At 38.9% G+C, this 21,167-nt stretch overlaps 1 protein-coding gene across 2 annotated transcripts in view; it reads right to left on the bottom strand.

The window, feature by feature from the left end:
• Positions 1–1,485: 1,485 nt before the first annotated feature.
• Positions 1,486–21,167, bottom strand: part of KBTBD12 (kelch repeat and BTB domain containing 12) — a 142,488-nt gene continuing 122,806 nt past the window's right edge. Inside the window, exons 6-7 of one of the 2 annotated variants that reach the window (XM_089682456.1) lie at positions 11,223–11,388; positions 1,486–2,469 (exon numbers count right to left, since the gene is read on the bottom strand). In XM_089682456.1, coding sequence (XP_089538582.1) covers positions 2,460–2,469; positions 11,223–11,388 — 176 coding nt within the window. In that variant the 3' untranslated portion in view covers positions 1,486–2,459. Of the gene's footprint in view, positions 2,470–10,647; positions 11,389–21,167 lie in introns of those variants that run through there. The other variant, XM_089682457.1, reaches the window with a different exon arrangement.

Raw genomic sequence — 21,167 nt, 5'->3', positions numbered from 1 at the left:
TCCTTATCAGAGTGCCCCCTTACATCAGTTGTCCCCATCAGAGTGCCCCTTTACATCAGGTGTTCCTATCAGAGTGCCCCATTACATCAGGGGTCTCCATCAGAGTGCCCCCTTACATCAGGTGTCCCCATCAGAGTTTTTTTTACATCAAATGTTCTCATCAGAGTGCCCTCTTACATCAGGTGTCTGCATCAGAGTGCCCCTTTACATCAGGTGCTCCTATCAGAGAGCCCCTTTACATCAGGTGTCTCCATCAGAGGGCCCCCTTATATCAGGTGTCCTCATCAGAGTGTGCCTTACATCAAGTGTCCCCTTACATCAGGTGACCCCATCAGAGTTTTCTTTACATCAAATGTTCTCATCAGAGTGCCCTCTTACACCAGGTGTCTGCATCAGAGTGTCTCTTTATATCAGGTGTCCCCATCAGACTGTCTCTTTATATCAGGTGTCCACATCAGAGTGTCTCTTTATATCAGGTGTCCCCATCGGAGTATCCCCTTACATCATGTGTCCCCCTAAGAGTGCCTCATTACATCAGATGTCCCCATCAGAGTGCCCCCCTTACATCAGGTGTCCCCATCAGAGTGCCCCCTTACATCAGGTGTCTCCATCAGCGTGCCCCCTTACGTCAGATGTCCCCATCAGAATGCCTCTTTACATCAGTTGTGACCATTAGAGTGCCCCTTTACATTAGGTGTCCCCTAAAATTTTCTTTTTCTTTTCCAGCAGAGCTCTGAATCTCATATTCCAATGAGAGTGTCCCCTTACACCAAGTGTCCCCATCAGAGTGTCCACTTACATCAGGTGTCCCCACAGTGGTGTATTTAGGTATTGTGCTACCCTAGGCAACACAAAAATCATCTGACCCCACAGACACTGACCAACACTCCCCCCCCCTCCCACGGAGAGAGCCTGACATTGACCAACAACACCCCTGCCCAAAATCTGGGAGAGCCTTCCACTACCCTGCTCCCCTTCCCGGCGTTAGAGAGAAAGACACCCATCTTCACAGCTCCGGACATTCTCAAGAAAGAGAGTCAGGCTGTACATAGACCATCAAGCAGCCCGCAGCCTCTCTCGGATCCCACCTGGTTCCCATGGCACGCATGTCCCTTCTTCCATCCCTTCTTCTGGGGAGAAGTGCTGCCCCCCTGAAAAATGCTGCCCTAGGCAAGTGCCTTGTTTGCCTTGTGTTAAATATGCCCGTGTCCCCATCAGAGTCTTCTTTACATCAAATGTTCTTACATCAGGTGTCTCCATCAGAGTGCCCTTTTACATTAGGTGTCCCCCATCAGAGTGCCCCCTTACATCAGGTGTCCCCATCAGAGTGCCCCCTTACATGAGATGGTCCCCATCCAAATGCCCCTTACATCAGGTGTCCCCATCAGAGTGCCCCCTTACATCAGATGTCCCCATCCAAATGACCTTTACATTAGGTGTCCCCATCAGAGTGCTCCCTTACATCAGGTGTCCCCATCAGAGTGCCCCTTACATGAGATGGTCCCCATCCGAATGCCCCTTACATCAGGTGTCCCCATCAGAGTGCCCCCTTACATCAGATGTCCCCATCCAAATGCCCTTTACATTAGGTGTCCCCATCAGAGTGCTCCCTTACATCAGGTGTCCCCTTCAGAGTGCTCCCTTACATCAGGTGGTCCCCATCCGAATGCCCTTTACATCAGGTGTCCCCATCAGAGTGCCCCCTTACATCAGGTGTCCCCATCTGAATGCCCCTTACATCAGGTGTCCCCATCAGAGTGCCCCCTTACATCAGGTGTCCCCATCCGAATGCCCTTTACATCAGGTGTCCCCATCAGAGTGCCCCCTTACATCAGGTGTCCCCATCTGAATGCCCCTTACATCAGGTGTCCCCATCAGAGTGCCCCTTTACATCAAATGTCCCCATCCGAATGCCCTTTACATTAGGTGTCCCCATCAGAGTGCCCCCTTACATCAGGACACCATTTTTTTAATCATATATTTTTTTATCTATATATATAAATTTTTATCGTATTTTTAGAATTATATTCCAAATTGATCAACTCCACAGTGATACCTCCAGCAGGCAATGCCTCCTGTAATCTGGGCTCAGAGGAGGACATCTCCTGGATAGACCCTAACTGTTAAAAAGATGGATTCCGAGGTCATTGTAGGCCAACTCTGAAGTACATTGGCAGGTTTCAAGTGGAAACCTTGATGTGTGCTTTCACCCGTGACCTGTTCTCTCTCTTCAGTTTTTGGTTTTGGCGCACCATGAGCATGAGAAGTGGCAGGCTGGCTCTGACATCTGCAGTCCCGATGATGGACAGGAGTTCTTTCATATTGCCAGCCACATCTCTGCCAGACTGACATTCAACTATCATCCATAATTCATCTGTGGTCTCCCTGATGTCTTGCAGATGTTGCCGCCATGGCCAGGCTGTGTATCTGCCTGTGGTCACTGTAATTAGGCATTGCTTTCACTCGTTGCTGTAAAAGAGAAACATCTGCTTTTATGCTGGCTGCTGTGATGGTGCAAATTAAAAATTGAAAACGAATGAGAGACGTATGTTAATTCGGACAGTTTATTGCTATCACATTATGATTATATACAGTATGAGATAAATATATATATGTTTATTATAAATCTTGAAAAAAGTTAAAGCTAAATTCCAGACACAAAAGCTTTTATGCAAATATATTTTTTTAACAGCTACAAAGTATGTAAATCTACTTTGCTCACATCAGAGGCATTTGCAAACCCAGATATTACCTTGCAAAAGTAGCAGTGATATCATCAGTGTACTATACATAATCTGTGCAGACAGCAGAGCTGTGGGAGGGACCCAGTGGGCTCCACCCACCCCAGACTGCTCGCAGAAAACTACAGGAGGAGGCGGAGATAAGACCAGTCCCCCTGCACAAGGAGAGAGAGCAGCAGTGAGCGGTCTTTATTACAGGACGCTCCTACACAGAGGTAAAGTCTCACACTGGATTACTGCACAGATCTGGAAGAAATACACAAAGCACACCAGGATTCAAGGAAGAATACACATCTTTGATTTTTTTTTTTTTTGCAAGTTCAGCTTGAAAACCTATTTGCAACCACGATTTTTGTTTTTTATTTTCGATGGAGTGGGAAAGACTTAAAATTAAAGTGATTATTTCCTCCTGTGATCCTTCCTGCTGGTGAGATGTTCCTTTGTTTTCTGTCCCTGTGATGCCCTTGCAAGAAATGGGGGAATCAGTTGTCACCAAGACAGAAAAGAACAGAATGTATATGTACATGGGGCAGTCAGATGTCCTTATTACTGTATATATTCAGACTCTCTTTCCTGTCAATTTCTCTCTTTCCTCCTCTCCTGCCTTCCTCCCTCCTTTCCTTCCTCCATCCCTCAGTTCCTTCATCCCATCCTTCCTTTCTTCCTTCTATTTTTTCCCATCTGTCTTGGTGCTTGCTCATTGTGTATTCAGACATTCTTTCCTGCTAATTTCTCTCTTTCTCCCCTTTCCTCTCTCATGGTTTCCTTCCATCCTTCCCTTCCTCCTTCCTTTCTTCCTTCCTTTCCTTCCTCTTTTCTTCCTTCTCTCCCTCTCCTTTCTTTGTACCTTCCCTCCTTTCTTCCTTCTTTCCTCCCTCCCTTCTTTCTTTCCTCCATCTCATCCTTCCTTTTTTCCTCCCTTCCTTCCTTCCTTCTTTTCCTCATTATATTTTTTATTAATTTCTCTCATTCTCTTTTTTTCTTGCTCCTTCTTTCTTCTTTCTTTTCTCTATGCTCTCCTTCCTTTTCTTTCCTTCTTTCTTTCCTTCCTTCCTTCCTTCCTTCCTTCCTTCCCTCTTTCCTTCTTTCTTTCTCTCTCTCTCTTTCTTTCTTTGTTTCCTTCCTTCCTTCCTTTCCTCATTATATTTTTTATTAATTTCTCTCTTTCTCTTTTTTTCTTGCTCCTTCTTTCTCCTTTCTTTTCTCTATGCTCTCCTTCATTCTTTTCTTTCTTTCTTTCTTTCTTTCTTTCTTTCTTTCTTTCTTTCTTTCTCTCTCTCTCTCTCTCTCTCTCTCTCTCTCTCTCTCTCTCTCTCTCTCTCTCTTTCTTTCTTTCTTTCTTTCTTTCTTTCCTCATTATATTTTTTATTAATTTCTCTCATTCTCATTTTTTCTTGCTTCTTCTTTTTCCATTCTTTTCTCTATGCTCTCCTTTCTTTCTTTCTTTCTTTCTTTCTTTCTTTCTTTCTTTCTTTCTTTCTTTCTTTCTTTCTTTCTTTCTTTCTCTCTCTCTTTCCTTCCTACCCTCCTTCCTTCCTTCCCTCCCTCCCTCCCCTGTCATGGTGGTTGTGCATCATATTTTCTGTTGATTTCTCTCATTTTTTTTTTCTCTTGCTCCTTCTTTCTCCTTTCTTATCTTTATACTCTCCTTCCTTTCTTCCTTTCTTTTTTTTCCTTCCCTCCTTTCCTTTTTTTGGTGTAAACTGAAAGCAGAGCTGCATAGTAGCGAAGGCTACCTTTGGTATTAGTGGAGACCTCTTGAAAGAATTGCATCAAATTGTATCTTTGTCCATACTGACTTTCTGAAAAGTCAGTATTTGCATAGGTGGGCCCCCACCCTTTTTCTCTCACCACCCACAGGGTCACAGCACACAAGGTACTTGGTCTCACCACCACCAAAGCTGGCTGTCTGGCCTTCACCAGGCCATCACCCATGTCCCTACCAAACTAGACTCCATCGCTCCTCCCAGGATATATGTCCCATAGATATAAAGAGACACAGTCCACATCGTTCTTTAACGCTTAGTGTGGAAAACCAATAAATAAGGGTCTGTAGATATTGGGGTTCCATGGTACATCCATGTTCCTTGCCCACTTAAGTTAATTTTTTAATAGCAATAACTTCTAGCTATCCTCGTGGGGCCTACTTGGGGAGAACGGATGGTATTTCCCCCAAAGGCAAAAACTGCTTAACCACAACATAGTCACATAATCTCTGTTGAGGCCTTAACTATCCTAGAAGGTCTCTCTCAAGACGCCTTACCTACTCTCCAATATGGACCCCACTTTCTCTTGACACTACACCACTCCCTAAACTGTATGCACTGACTTCATTCCTTCCTTCCTTCCCTCCCCTGTCGTGGTGGTTTGCTCATCATATATTCTATTAATTTCTCTCATTCTCTTTTTCTCTTGCTCCTTCTTTCTCCTTTCTTCTCTCTATACTCGTTTCCTTCCTTTTTTTTTTTTCTCCTTCCCTCCTTTCCTTTTTTTGGTGTAAACTGAAAGCAGAGCTGCATAGTAGCAAAGGCTTCCTTCAGTATTATTGGAGACCTCTTAAAAGAATTGCATCAAATTGGATCTTTGTCCATACTGACTTTCTGAAAAGTCAGTATTTGCATAGGCGGGCCTCCACCCCTCTTCCCCCACCACCCACAGGGTCATGGCACACAAGGTACTTGGTCTCACCACCACCAAAGTTGTCTGTCTGGCCTTCACCAGGCCATCACCCATGTCCCTACCAAACCAAACTCCATCCCTCCTCCCAAGATATTTGTCCCATAGATATAAAGAGACACAGTCCACATTGTTCTTTAATGCTTAGCATGGAAACCTAATAAATAAGGATCTATAGATAATGGGGTTCCATGGTACAGCCACGTTCTTTGCCCACTTAAGTGAATTGTTTTAATAGCAATAACTTCTAGCTATCCTCGTGGGGCCTACTTGGGAGAGAAGGATGGTATTTCCCCCAAAGGCAAACACTGCTTAACCACAACATAGTCACATAATCTCTGCCGAGGCCCTGAATATCCTAGAAGGTCTCCCTCAAGATGCCCTACCTACTCTCCAATATAAACCCCACTTCCCCTTGACACTACACCCTAAACTGTATGCACTGACTTCATTCCTTCCTTCTCTCCCTCCCCTGTCATGGTGGTTTACTCATCATATTTTCCGTAAATTTCTCTCATTCTCTTTTTCTCTTGCTCCTTATTTCTCCTTTCTTCTCTCTATACTCTCCTTCCTTTCTTTTCTTTTCCCATCCCTCCTTTCCTTTTTTTGGTGTAAACTGAAAGCAGAGCTGCATAGTAGCAAAGGCTTCCTTCAGTATTATTGGAGACCTCTTAAAAGAATTGCATCAAATTGGTTCTTTGTCCATACTCACTTTCTGAAAAGTCAGTATTTGCATAGGCGGGCCCCCACCCCTCTTCCCCCACCACCCACAGGGTCAGAGCACGCAAGGTACTTGGTCTCACCACCACCAAAGTTGGCTGTCTGGCCTTCACCAGGCCATCACCCATGTCCCGACCAAACCATCCCTCCTCCCAAGATATATGTCCCATAGTTATAAAGACACACAGTCCACATCGTCCTTTAACGCTTAGTGTGGAAACCACTCTTCCCCCACCACCCACAGAGCACACAAGGTACTTTGTCTCACCACCACCAACGTTGGCTGTCTGGCCTTCACCAGCCCACACCCCTCTTCCCCCACCACCCATGTGACACTGCTTAGGCCTGAGAATTGGTTGCTCTGGAACAGACCGCTGTCACCTGGCCAACTCCTTCCACCCAAGAAATGGAGATTCATCATGGGGTGCCGAGGAAGATGCCGCAGGGAAGATCCGAGCACCTTACGGTGCCCATTATGCCGTTTTTGGTTTGATAACTTTGAAGCCAGTACGCAGTCTCTTTAATGGCTTGTAATAATAGAATTCTTCAAGCATAAGTTCCTCTGACATTATACAATGTGTAATCGGGAATCACGATCTCTCCGCTTCCAATAACGGTGACATGAGCTGATTGCGGAGACGTCTTTCCATACCGCTGCTATGTAATTAGGAGAAGATAATATTGTTTTTGTTCTTTCATAAAGCTGGTGAGGCGGATGCAGCCTGGTGAGACATTGCAGGGACGGAGGATGCTCCTCCTGTGAATCTTCACACTTTCGTTTTTTTCCCTCCTTACAAAATGATCTTCCCCACCGCTGGCTTATTTCCAGATATATCCTGGTAATTATCCAGAAATTCCCGTACTGTAGGACTTGTACGCTTTACTACTTGGCTCCTGTTTTGAGGTCACTCCTGAAGAGCACCTGTCATCTAGTAGTAATCACAGCCCTGCAAATGACAGAGAGAGCTTTGGAAGCACCAAGGCCTATCCATTTGCATCGTGCCTTCCTCTGGTTGAAATTGCCATGTGTGCGGCCAGTGTAGCCTCCAGATCTCAAAGGGGTGATCTGAGCCAAATGACTCGGAAGACACCTGGCTCTCTGTTGTGTGGAGCTGAACTGAGAATTGCAGGCAATGCTATCCAATTTATTATAAAAGCTACCCTTAGTTGGCTTCCTGCAGAGGAAATCTGGGCCAAAAGAAATCTGCAAAACACTGTTTCTGCACCCAGCACCTGGGTCAACCTGCCGTAAGACTTCAATGTTATTAAGATGTTGAATGGTATTATATAGCGCCCCCTTTCAGCTGGATGTTTAGCCAGTTCCCATGCCTGGGCCTACCCACATGGAAGAAAAATATATTTGAAATACATTAAAAAAAATATTCTTCCCAAATATATTTCCATATATTTGCAATGCTACAATTTTGGCCATATTCAATATATTTCAAAATATATTTCAATAAATAAATAAATAAATATATATATATATATATATATATATGTATATATTTATTTATTGAAATATATTTTGAAATATATTGAATATGGCCAAAATTGTATTATATACTGCACGTTGAAATGCGTTTTTATTACAAAATATATGAAAAATATTTTTAAATACATTTCAAATATACTGTATGTCTTTAACAATACAAATCTACATTTTTGGAATGCATTTACAAATATATGTAAAAATATTCCAAAATGCATTCCAAAAATGTGAATTTGTATTTTTAAAAGCATACAGTGTATTTGAAATGTATTTTTAAAAATATTTTTCATATATTTTGTAATAAAAATGCATTTTAACATGTAGAGTATATATATATATTTATTGAAATATATTTTGAAAGTTGTTGGTAAATGTAAAAAAGGATATTACAGGTATTGCGTGATCAGACTGTCCCGCATCCCCTCGGCTGTGGGAGGGCGGCAGGCGTTGTGAACTTGGGGTGTAATGTAGAGCCATAACTTGACATGGCTTTGCCGGTGAAATGGGAACAGTAAATGAATGTTCTAGAGGGCAAATGAGAAATGTCAGGTCTGATCCATCCAAAATAAACCTTCATTTGGCTGGTGGTACCCAGGATAAGAGGTCTGTATCAGCGAAGCGAAGCCGCTCTTCTTCTGCATAATCACTGCACTAGGTGATATAAACACAATGGACAGGCCGGGAATATTGCCACTTCTGTTGTTTACTTCCTAAATGTATTCCTTCCATAGAAAATGCACTGGTTAGTTCATTTATGTTCTCTTTAACCCTTTTGCTGCCAAAGTGTTTTTGCATTTTTATATATATATATATATATATATATATATATATATATATATAGATAGATAAAAATACATTTTAAATGTACTGTATGTCTTTAAAAATACAAGTCTACATGTACATATATGTAAAAATATATGTTAAAATTACTCTCTTATATGCCAAAAAAAATCTGAAGAATATATTTAAAATATATATTTTTTAAATATATTCTTCAGATTTTTTTTTTTTAACATATAAAAAAGTCATTTTAACATATATTTCTACATACATTTGTAAATGCATTCCAAAAATGTAGATATGTATGTTTACAGATATACAGTATATTTGAAATGTATTTTTAAAAATATTTTTCAGATAATTTGTAATAAACACGCATTTCAACATGCAGTATATATATATATATATATATATATATATATATATACACACATATACATATATATATATATATACACACATACATATATATATATATATATATATATATATACACATACACAGTTGCAAGAAAAAGTATGTGAACCCCTTGGGATTACGTGGAGTTTTGCATGAATTGGGCATAAAATGTGCTCTGAACATCATCTAAGTCACATCAATAGAAGAACACAGTCTGCTGAACATAATACTACACAAATATTAGATGTTGCCATGGTTTAATTGCACATAACATGTAAACATTCACAGTGCAGAGAGGAAAAAGTATGTGAACCTTTGGACTTAATAACTGGTTATCCCTCCTTGGCAGCAATAACCTCAACCAAACGTTTCCTGTAGTTGCAGATCAGACCTGCACAACGATCTGGAGTCATTTTGGACCACTCCTCTTCACAAAACTGTTTCAGTGTAGCAATATTCTTGGGATGTCTGGTGTGAATCGCTCTCTTAAGGTCATGCCACAGCATTTCAATCAGGTTGAGGTCAGGACTCTGACTGGGCCACTCCAGAAGGCGTATTCTGTGCTGTTGCAGCCATTGTTTTGTTGAATTACTTGTATGCTTTGGGTCATTGTCCTGTTGCATCACCCATCCTCTGCGGAGCTTCAGTTGGCGGACAGATGGTCGTACGTTTTCCTGCAAAATGTCTTGATAAACTCTGGAATTCATTTTCCCATCAATGACAATAATCCGTTCAGGCCCTGAGGCAGCAAAGCAGCCCCAAATCATGATGCTCCCTCCGCCATGTTTCACAGTGGGGATGAGGTTTTGATGTTGGTGTGCTGTGCCTTTTTTTTCTCCACACATAGTGTTGTGTGTTCTTCCCAAACAACTCAATCTTGGTTTCATCTGTCCACAGTATATTTTGCCAGTAGTGCTGTGGAACATCCAGGTGCTCTTTTGCAAACTTCAAACGTGCTGCAATATTCTTTTTGGACAGCAATGGCTTCCTCCGTGGTGTCCTCCCATGTACTCCATTCTTGTTTAATGTTTTCCTTATTGTAGACGTGTCAACAAAAATGTTAGCATGTGCCAGAGATTTCTGTAGGTCTTTAGCTGACACTCTGGGATTCTTCTTTACCTCATGCAGCATTCTGCGCTGTGCTCTTGCAGTCATTTTTACAGGACGACCCCGCCTAGGGAGAGTAGCAACAGTGCTAAACTTTCTCCATTTGTAGACAGTCTGTCTTACCGTAGACACATGAACATCAAGGCTTTTGGAGATACTTTTGTAACCCTTTCCAGCTTCATGCAAGTCAACAATTCTTGATCGTAGGTCTTCTGAGAGCTCTTTTCTGCGAGGCATGGTTCACATCAGACAGTGCTTCTTGAAATCAGTAAACCCAAAACAGGTGTGTGTTTTTTAAGGGCAGGACAGCTGTCAGCAACACATCCAATATCATCACACTGATTGGAGTCAAGGTTGGCTCACTCCTGGCTCCAATTAGCTCTGGGAGAAGTCATTAAGCTAGGGCCTCACATACTTTTTCCTCCCTGCACTGTGAATGTTTACATGTTATGTGCAATTAAACCATGGCAACATCTAATGTTTGTGTAGTATTATGTTCAGCAGACTGTGTTCTTCTATTGTTGTGACTTAGATGATGTTCAGAGCACATTTTATGCCCAATTCATGCAAAACTCCACGTAATCCCAAGGGGTTCACATACATTTTCTTGCAACTGTATATATAAAATATGTGTGTGTATATATATAAATATATATATATATATATATATATATTTATTTAAATATATTTTGAAATATATTGAATACGGCCAAAATTGTAGCATTTCAAATATATGGGAATATATTTGGGAAGAATATTTTTTAAATATATTTCAAATATATTTTTCTTCCATATGGGTATGCATGCACATTATACATATATTATTATATATATTAAACAGCAGCTGCTGACCCATCATGGCTGCCTCCAATCCATTCTTTCCCATAATCCCCTGCTACTTTGGTTCTCCTTTATTCCCTGCAAGCCCATGGTATCCTTTACTTCTAAAGCATTCTAACCTGAAGACTGTGACGGGGATAAATCTGATTACTTAGAACAGCAGGTGCCTTTTGATTGCGATGGGAACGGTATTTGCATTGCACGTTAGCATTTTTCAGCTCCATAACTCTTCTATAGGAAAAAGTCTCCTCATATACCATCTACATTAACACGTCACCCAAACGAAAGAACATGCTAGTATACCTCATACAGGACCCCATTTATCAAAACGCCTGAAAGAGGAACTGTCTGTGTTGTCCAGATATAAACCGATACATAAGCAGCTCCAGACATTTTGATAATGAGGAATACTTGTTATGAGCGCCAACCCTTGTAATACGCCATGATGTGCTAATCCATGGGATCACCTCTCCATCAGGTCCCGCGGAGGCGGGAGGAGGTCTCGGGGGTTTAGATGGGCCACGAGGCAGACATCGTACGAATCGTGCATGGGGGCCCTGGTGCAAACTACGTTCCATTGGTTCTCCCACGGGTCCAGCTCAAGAATCTCCTTTGTGATCACTTCATGGCGATCTGAAACATAAAAATACAATGACTGCCTTGTTTTTTGAAGGCATTTCTAAATAGAAAGAGAGCATCATAGGTAAGTAGAGAAGGAAAGTCCAACCACCATGCTGCACTAATAGACAACATGTACAATCAGGGCCATGGGGTACCACCAGTCTTCCTGTATGGTGCACAGGTCAGCAGGGGGGCCCAGGCAGATGGGTGAATTAGATATGGGCAGGGAGGGTGATCAGCATGGTGGGGGGGATGCAGTTACTGGAACCATTCCCCTATATGGCTCCCTCTGCCGCAGCTGAAAGTTGGCTTCTTTTCCTCTCCCTCCCTTTTCTTTGAGCTGCTGCAGAGATACACGGGATCGGTTCCAGTAACTGCACTCCCCCCTGCCATGCTGATCATGCTCCCTGCCCATATCCAATTCACCCATCTGCCTGGGCCCCCTGCTGGCCTGAGCCGATAGGGGATCGGTTCCAGTAATTACCCCCCCACCGCAATCATCACCCACCCTGTGCACCACATGTTTCCCCCTGTTGCCCAGGCCCTCCTGTGTGCCCCCACCCCTGCAGTACTGCTGGCTTCCCTCCTCTCCTTCCTACCAGCAGTTGACAGCACACAATAAGAAACTTCATGATGGAGAGTAGGGAAAGGGTCCAGTAAATATGTCACACTTACCAGCTCCTTTCCCGAATGAACACAATGAGTGATCAATACTGATCACTCACTGTGTTCATTCATAACTGAAGCCTAGTAAACTGTGTGTTTTTTGATTGGGGGGGGGGGGGTTGTCAGATTGTCTGTATAGGGCCCCATGGTTTCTAACAGCAGCCCTGTCTACAATATATCTGGTGTGAATGCCTACATTTTTATTTTAGCTTTATGTAATTCTCCAAACAGCAGGCCCAATCATCCAATCACAGGCTGGGGTGGGCCCAGTGGCGTCCCGAACCAGGTGCGGGGGGTGCGCGCTGCACAGGGTGACACCTACCGCACGGGGTGACACCGGTCTCGCTCCGTGAAAAGGTAAATTGTAAAGAAAGCCGACGATCCCCGCAGGATGGTTCGGATCTCCGGATTGAGTATAATGGAGCAGAGTCCGATCCAATATGCTCCCAAATCCGCAGATCTGATCCATCCTGCGGGGATCGTCGGCTTTCTTTACAACTTACCTTTTTGTGGAGCGGTCCGGTGTCACCCCGTATAGGTTGCATGCCAACAATCCCCGCAGGATGGATCGGGATCGGACTCTGATCCATTATGCTCAGTCCGCAGATCCAAACCATCCTGCGGGGTGACATCGGACCCGCTCCACGAAAACGTAAGTTGTAAAGAAAGCCGACGATCGCCGCAGGCTGGATCTGATCTGCGGATTGGGGAGGATAATGGATCAGACTCCTAACCATTATGCTCAATCCGCAGATCTGAACCATCCTGCGGGGATCGTCGGCATGCAACCTATACGGGGTGACACCGGACCCGCTCCACGTAAAGGTAAGTTGTAAAGAAAGCCGATGATCCCCGCAGGATGGATCGGATCTGCGGATTGGGGAGCATAATGGATCAAAGTCCGATCTATTATGCTCAATCCGCAGATCCGATCCATTCTGCGGGGATCGTCGGAGGGGGTGTCACCAAGTGTTTTCACACCGGGTGACACCAACCCTAGGGACGCCCCTGGGTGGGCCCTACAGAAGGCTGTATTTCCTAAAACGGTACTTCAGGCCAGGGGCCTTCAAACTACAGACTGCGGCCAAAAGCAGCCTACTGCAAGATTTTATCTGGCCATGCGATGTAAGAGGGGAATCTGATGGGGAGTCTAACGGGGACTCTGAAGTCTCTAAATTCCTGTAGCGGAAGGTCTACAAAGAGTTAAATATATAATTCATTAACACATTTTTATTTCTTTTTTAAAAGAATTCTAAATATAATAAATGGTCGCGGGAAATGTTTTTCGGCTTTAAGTACCAGGCTCCAGGCTCTGCTTGGATAGAGGATGTCGTTCGTCTCCCGGCAATGTGTAGGCAGATGTGTGGAGCCAGGTGTGTTTGTAGAGCTTGTTAAAAAGCAGAAATAAAATTTTAATTGTGCTAAGATTAGAACACTCTATTTTCATTTGTCTGAACATTATCTCCCAATTATTTGCCTAGTTTGGTCTTATCAGCATACGGAAACTCTCCGACTACACAACTACATCTGCCATGCTGCTCAGACTATTCCATGTACTTAACCAGTTCCAGTCCAGGACAATTCTGACATTTCTCTCAAATTGTAAAAAAAAACATAATTTTTTTTTTTTGCTAGAAAACTACTTAGAACCCCCATACATTAAATATTTTTTTTTTAAGTGGAGGCCCTGGAGAATAAAATGAGGGGTGTTACATATTTATATCACATGATATTTGTGCAGTGGTTTTTCAAACGCATGTTTTTTGGAAGAAATACACTTTAATGAATTTTAACCCCTTGATTCCGACGTAACACAAATATGCGGCCTCACAGAACTGGGCTTTTTTCCATGGGGCCGCATATTTGCGTACCTGTCTTTGTGCTGGGTGTGTGCTGCACAGTGCGCTCCCAACACAAAGACCGCAGTGTCACTGAGAGCGGGTCCCATTCTAACGATCGGGACCCGGGACTCCTGATTCCAGGTTACATGATCGCTGTGATAGCCTTTGATTGGCTATCACAGTGATCAGTCACTGTACAGTCCGGCCCCCTTGTTTTTCTCTCTCTCTATGAATGGAGGAGAGAGATACATTATAGATAGAGATGAGCGAATTATTCAAAAATTCGATTCAGCTGATTCGCCGAATTTACGGGAGAAATTCGATTCAATGCGAATTTATTCGCCGCGAATTTAACTTATTTAAAGGGTTTCTAGGCTTCAGAGAGCCTTTATATTAGTGCAGAACACTGTACCTTTAATTTAAATGCCCTTGGAGTCTGCTGGGGAAGAGAAATAATACTGTCAGTATGACATGCAGATGAGTGCCGTCGATCTTAGAATCACCGCACACTTCACTCATTTGGGCAGTCACGGGGCACGACGAAGAAGAAGAAGAAGAATGAAAAGAAGAATGAAAAGAAGAAGAAGAAGAATGAAAAGAAGAAGAAGAAGAATGAAAAGAAGAATGAGAAGAAGAATGAAAAGAAGAATTAAAAGAAGAATGAAAAGAAGAATGAGAAGAATGAAAAGAAGAATGAAAAGAAGAAGAATGAAAAGAAGAATGAAAAGAAGAAGAAGAAGAATGAAAAGAAGAAGAAGAATGAAAAGAAGAATGAAAAGAAGAAGAAGGAAAAGAAGAAGAAGAAGAAGAATGAAAAGAAGAATGAAAAGAAGAAGAAGAATGAAAAGAAGAATGAAAAGAAGAAGAATAAGAATGAAAAGAAGAAGAAGAAGAATGAAAAGAAGAATGAAAAGAAGAAGAAGAATGAAAAGAAGAGGAAGAAGAATGAAAAGAAGAATGAAAAGAAGAAGAAGAAGAATGAAAAGAAGAAGAAGAATGAAAAGAAGAATGAAAAGAAGAAGAAGGAAAAGAAGAAGAAGAAGAAGAATGAAAAGAAGAAGAAGAATGAAAAGAAGAATGAAAAGAAGAAGAATAAGAATGAAAAGAAGAAGAAGAAGAATGAAAAGAAGAATGAAAAGAAGAAGAAGAATGAAAAGAAGAAGAAGAAGAATGAAAAGAAGAATGAAAAGAAGAAGAAGAAGAATGAAAAGAAGAAGAAGAATGAAAAGAAGAAGAAGAAGAAGAATGAAAAGAAGAAGAAGAAGAATGAAAAGAAGAAGAAGAATGAAAAGAAGAAGAAGAATGAAAAGAAGAAGAAGAAGAATGAAAAGAAGAAGAAGAATGAAAAGAAGAAGAAGAATAATGAAAAGAAGAAGAAGAAGAATGAGAAGAAGAATGAGAAGAAGAATGAAAAGAAGAATGAAAAGAAGAATGAAAAGAAGAAGAAGAAGAAGAATGAAAAGAAGAAGAAGAAGAATGAAAAGAAGAATGACAAGAAGAAGAAGAAGAATGACAAGAAGAAAAAGAAGAATGAAAAGAAGAAGAATGAAAAGAAGAATGAAAAGAAGAAGAAGAAGAATGAAAAGAAGAAGAAGAAGAATGAAAAGAAGAAGAAGAAGAATGAGAAGAAGAATGAAAAGAATGAAAAGAAGAATGAGAAGAATGAAAAGAAGAATGAAAAGAAGAAGAAGAAGAATGAAAAGAAGAAGAAGAAGAAGAATGAAAAGAAGAATGAGAAGAAGAATGAGAAGAATGAAAAGAAGAATGAAAAGAAGAAGAAGAAGAATGAAAAGAAGAAGAAGAAGAATGAAAAGAAGAATGAAAAGAAGAAGAAGAAGAATGAAAAGAAGAATGAAAAGAAGAAGAAGAAGAAGAAGAATGAAAAGAAGAAGAAGAAGAATGAAAATAAGAATGAAAAGAAGAAGAAGAATGAAAAGAAGAAGAATGAAAAGAAGAAGAAGAAGAATGAAAAGAAGAAGAATGAAAAGAAGAATGAAAAGAAGAACAATGAAAAGAAGAAGAAGAAGAATGAAAAGAAGAAGAAGAATGAAAAGAAGAATGAAAAGAAGAAGAAGAAGAATGAAAAGAAGAAGAAGAAGAAGAATGAAAAGAAGAATGAAAAGCAGAATGAGAAGAAGAATGAAAAGAAGAATGAAAAGAAGAATGAGAAGAATGAAAAGAAGAATGGGAAGAATGAAAAGAATAATGAAAAGAAGAAGAAGAAGAATGAAGAAAAGAAGAAGAAGAAGAAGAATGAAAAGAAGAATGAAAAGAAGAAGAATGAAAAGAAGAAGAATGAAAAGAAGAAGAAGAAGAATGAAAAGAAGAATGAAAAGAAGAAGAATGAAAAGAAGAATGAAAAGAAGGAGAAGAAGAAGGAAAAGAAGAAGAAGAATGAAAAGAAGAAGAAGAAGAATGAAAAGAAGAAGAAGAAGAAGAATGAAAAGAAGAATGAAAAGAAGAAGAAGAAGAATGAAAAGAAGAAGAATGAAAAGAAGAATGAAAAGAAGAAGAAGAATGAAAAGAAGAAGAAGAAGAATGAAAAGAAGAATGAAAAGAAGAAGAAGAAGAATGAAAAGAAGAAGAAGAAGAATGAAAAGAAAAAGAAGAATGAAAAGAAGAATGAAAAGAAGAAGAAGAAGAATGAAAAGAAGAAGAAGAAGAAGAATGAAAAGAAGAATGAAAAGAAGAATAAGAATGAAAAGAAGAAGAATAAGAATGAAAAGAAGAAGAATGAAAAGAAGAATGAAAAGAAGAAGAAGAAGAATGAAAAGAAGAAGAAGAATGAAAAGAAGAAGAAGAAGAATGAGAAGAAGAATGAAAAGAAGAATGAAAAGAAGAAGAAGAAGAATGAAAATAATAAGAAGAAGAATGAAAAGAAGAAGAAGAAGAATGAAAAGAAGAATGACAAGAAGAAGAAGAAGAATGACAAGAAGAAAAAGAAGAATGACAAGAAGAAGAAGAAGAATGAAAAGAAGAAGAATAAGAATGAAAAGAATAAGAATGAAAAGAAGAAGAATAAGAATGAAAAGAAGAAGAAGAAGAATGAAAAGAAGAAGAAGAAGAATGAGAAGAAGAATGAAAAGAAGAATGAGAAGAATGAAAAGAAGAATGAAAAGAAGAAGAAGAAGAATGAAAAGAAGAAGAAGAATGAAAAGAAGAATGAGAAGAAGAATGAGAAGAATGAAAAGAAGAATGAAAAGAAGAAGAAGAAGAATGAAAAGAAGAAGAATGAAAAGAAGAAGAAGAAGAATGAAAAGAAGAAGAAGAATGAAAAGAAGAATGAAAAGAAGAAGAAGAAGAAGAATGAAAAGAAGAAGAAGAATGAAAAGAAGAATGAAAAGAAGAAGAATGAAAAGAAGAAGAAGAAGAATGAAAAGAAGAAGAAGAAGAAGAAGAAGAATGAAAAGAAGAATGAAAAGAAGAAGAAGAAGAATGAAAAGAAGAAGAAGAAGAATGAAAAGAAGAAGAATGAAAAGAAGAAGAATGAAAAGAAGAAGAAGAATGAAAAGAAGAAGAAGAAGAATGAAAAGAAGAATGAAAAGAAGAAGAAGAAGAATGAAAAGAAGAATGAAAAGAAGAAGAAGAAGAATGAAAAGAAGAAGAAGAAGAATGAAAAGAAGAATGAAAAGAAGAAGAATGAAAAGAAGAATGAAAAGAAGAATGAGAAGAAGAATGAAAAGAATAATGAAAAGAAGAAGAATGAAAAGAAGAATGAGAAGAATGAAAAGAAGAATGAAAAGAAGAAGAATGAAAAGAAGAAGAGGAATGAAAAGAAGAATGAAAAGAAGAAGAATGAAAAGAAGAAGAAGAAGAATGAAAAAAAGAATGAAAAGAAGAAGAAGGAAAAGAAGAAGAAGAATGAAAAGAAGAATGAAAAGAAGAAGAAGAAGAATGAAAAGAAGAAGAAGAGGAATGAAAAGAAGAATGAAAAGAAGAAGAAGAAGAATGAAAAGAAGAAGAAGAAGAATGAAAAGAAGAATGAAAAGAAGAAGAAGAATGAAAAGAAGAAGAAGAAGAATGAAAAGAAGAATGAGAAGAATGAAAAGAAGAATGAAAAGAAGAAGAATGAAAAGAAGAAGAAGAAGAAGAAGAATGAAAAGAAGAAGAAGAAGAAGAAGAATGAAAAGAAGAAGAAGAATGAAAAGAAGAATGAAAAGAAGAAGGAGAAGAATGAAAAGAAGAATAATGAAAAGAAGAATGAAAAGAAGAAGAAGAAGAAGAATGAAAAGAAGAAGAAGAAGAAGAATGAAAAGAAGAATGAAAAGAAGAAGAAGAAGAATGAAAAGAAGAAGAAGAAGAATGAAAAGAAGAATGAAAAGAAGAAGAAGAAGAATGAAAAGAAGAAGAAGAAGAATGACAAGAAGAATGAAAAGAAGAAGAAGAAGAATGAAAAGAAGAAGAAGAAGAATGAAAAGAATGAAAAGAAGAATGAAAAGAAGAAGAAGAATGAAAAGAAGAAGAATGAAAAGAAGAAGAAGAATGAAAAGAAGAAGAAGAATGAAAAGAAGAATGAAAAGAAGAAGAAGAAGAATGAAAAGAAGAAGAAGAAGAATGAAAAGAAGAATGAAAAGAAGAAGAAGAAGAATGAAAAGAAGAAGAAGAAGAATGAAAAGAAGAATGAAAAGAAGAATGAAAAGAAGAAGAAGAAGAATGAAAAGAAGAAGAAGAAGAAGAATGAAAAGAAGAATGAAAAGAAGTAGAAGAAGAATGAAAAGAAGAAGAAGAAGAATGAAAAGAAGAATGAAAAGAAGAAGAAGAAGAATGAAAAGAAGAAGAATGAAAAGAAGAAGAATGAAAAGAAGAAGAAGAATGAAAAGAAGAATGAAAAGAAGAAGAAGAAGAAGAAGAATGAAAAGAAGAAGAAGAATGAAAAGAAGAAGTATTCCAGTACAGCAAAAAGTGTATCTGCAGAGAGCTCCGCTATTTCTGACAGTTCTCTGACAGTTCCTTCACATTTACAGCGGTTGAAACATTGTATCTATTTATTTCCGAATAAAAACATCTGTATCCTAAATGGAAACAAATAGATACAATGTTTCAACCGCTGTAAATGAACTGTCAGAACTGTCAGAAATAGCGGAGCTCTCTGCAGTGACACTTTTGCCGGCTGATCGGGAAAAATTCGATTCGTGCACTAGAAGTTTGCTAAAATTCGGATTCGATGCGAATCGAATTTTTCCTGAAATTCGAAACGAATTCCACTTCGCCAGGTTCGATTCACTCATCTCTAATTATAGATGCATAGAGGGGAAAAAATGTTTGTAAAAAAAAAAAAAAAAAAGATGAATAAATATTAAAAAATAAAAGAAAAAATAACTAGATCACAGTTTGGTCTAGTTCAGTGCCAGGGTTAGGGTTTGGGTTAAGATCAGGGTCAAAGGTCAGAATTTAAAAAAAAATTGGTATCAGTGTCAATTCTGACATTTCTCTTAAATTGTAAAAAAAAAACATAATTTTTTTTTTTTGCTAGAAAACTACTTAGAACCCCCATACATTAAATATTTTTTTTTAAGCGGAGGCCCTGGAGAATAAAATGAGGGGTGTTACATATTTATATCACATGATATTTGCGCAGTGGTTTTTCAAACGCATAATTTTTGGAAGAAATACACTTTAATGAAATTTAACCCATTGAATCCGACATCACACAAATATGCGGCCTCACAGAACTGGGCTTTTTTCCATGGGGCCGCATATTTGCGTACCTGTCTTTGTGCTGGGTGCACGCCACACGGCGCGCTCACAGCACAAAGACTGCGGTGTCACTGAGAGCCCCGGGTCCCATTCTAACGTTCGGGACCCGGTTCTCCTTATTCCAGGTTACATGATCGCTGTGAAAGCCTTTGATTGGCTATCACAGTGATCAGTCACTGTACAGTCCGACCCCCTTGTTTTTTTCTCTCTCTATAAATGGAGGAGAGAGATACATTATAGATGCATAGAGGGGAAAAAAATGTTTGTAAAAAAAAAAAAAAAAAGATGAATAAATATTAAAAAATAAAAGAAAAAATACCTAGATCACAGTTTGGTCTAGTTCAGTGCCAGGGTTAGTGTTTGGGTCAAGATCAGGGTCAAAAGGTCAGAATTTAAAAAAAAAATGGTATCAGTGTCAGTTAGTGTCAATGTCAGTGTGTTTTAGGTAAAAAAAGACAAAAACAAAATGCGCACTATTGTTTCTGGGCTGTACTACGGGTACAAACAACAAATAACATACATATATCTGTTATTGCTGCCATCGTCAAGAGCTGGAGAATTTATTTTGGGTCGTTCTTTGGTGGTAGGTTATGGTAGTAACAAGAAACAAACAGCTAAATTTAAAAAAAAAGTTTTTTTTTTTACTATTTTGGGCCAAGTGCACCATATAATAATGACTCTCCTGGAAAATAACTACCCAGTCATTATTATATATATTATAATAACTCTCCAGTTATTTTTATATATGAAATAATAACTCCCCACTCTTTATTATTTATATTATAATAACTCCCCAGTTATTTTAATATATGAAATAATAACTCTCTCTATGTAATAATAACTCCAAAACAGAAAAAGGCGTAAATTATCTAAAATAAATAAAATTTTTGAATTAAATCTTTTTTATTAAACAAATGAGACTAACAATGTTTTTTTTTAAGTTTTTACATTGTAGATTTTTATTAAAGTAAACAAAAATTACACGTAGAATTGAGAAATATCAACATACATGTAATCAATTTAAGCTCTTACTTTCAACTTTTATGTCATTTAGCTTCTTCAAAACTAGGGGAGTTATTATTACATAGAGAGAGTTATTATTTCATATATAAAAATGACTGGGGAGTTATTATTATTTGGGAGTTAATATAACATACTACACCAGCTTTCATTTGATAATAAAAAAAAATCAGGAGATAGCCATGACCATTTTCCACCAAATGAAAGCCCAATTCATCCTGAAAAAAGCAAGGTATAACTCACCTGGATGTACAAAGTAGTTGTGATGATCTGTACAGTTTTACTAACACATATCAACGTTGCAAAATTGTGCTTAGGCATTTACATTTGTTTTACCCTTAGGCGTGAAGGGGTTAATGCACAAAAAACCACAATATACTACCCAATTTTTTGGTAAAATGTGAAAGATGGTCTTACGCCAAGTAAATAGAAACCAAATATCATGCTAACAAATTACATACGCAACAAACTACAGTACCTAAAAGAGAAATACAGCCAAAGCTCGTTTGGCTGCACTTCTCATGTGGATCACAGGAATGTAGTTTGTTCTGCACTCCTTTGACCCAT

The sequence above is a fragment of the Staurois parvus genome, unplaced genomic scaffold, assembly GCF_062004578.1.
Source record: "Staurois parvus isolate SC_StPar_1 unplaced genomic scaffold, SC_StPar_1.0 ptg000290l, whole genome shotgun sequence".
Lineage (NCBI taxonomy): Eukaryota > Metazoa > Chordata > Amphibia > Anura > Ranidae > Staurois > Staurois parvus.
This window is presented reverse-complemented; position numbering and strand designations above follow the sequence as displayed.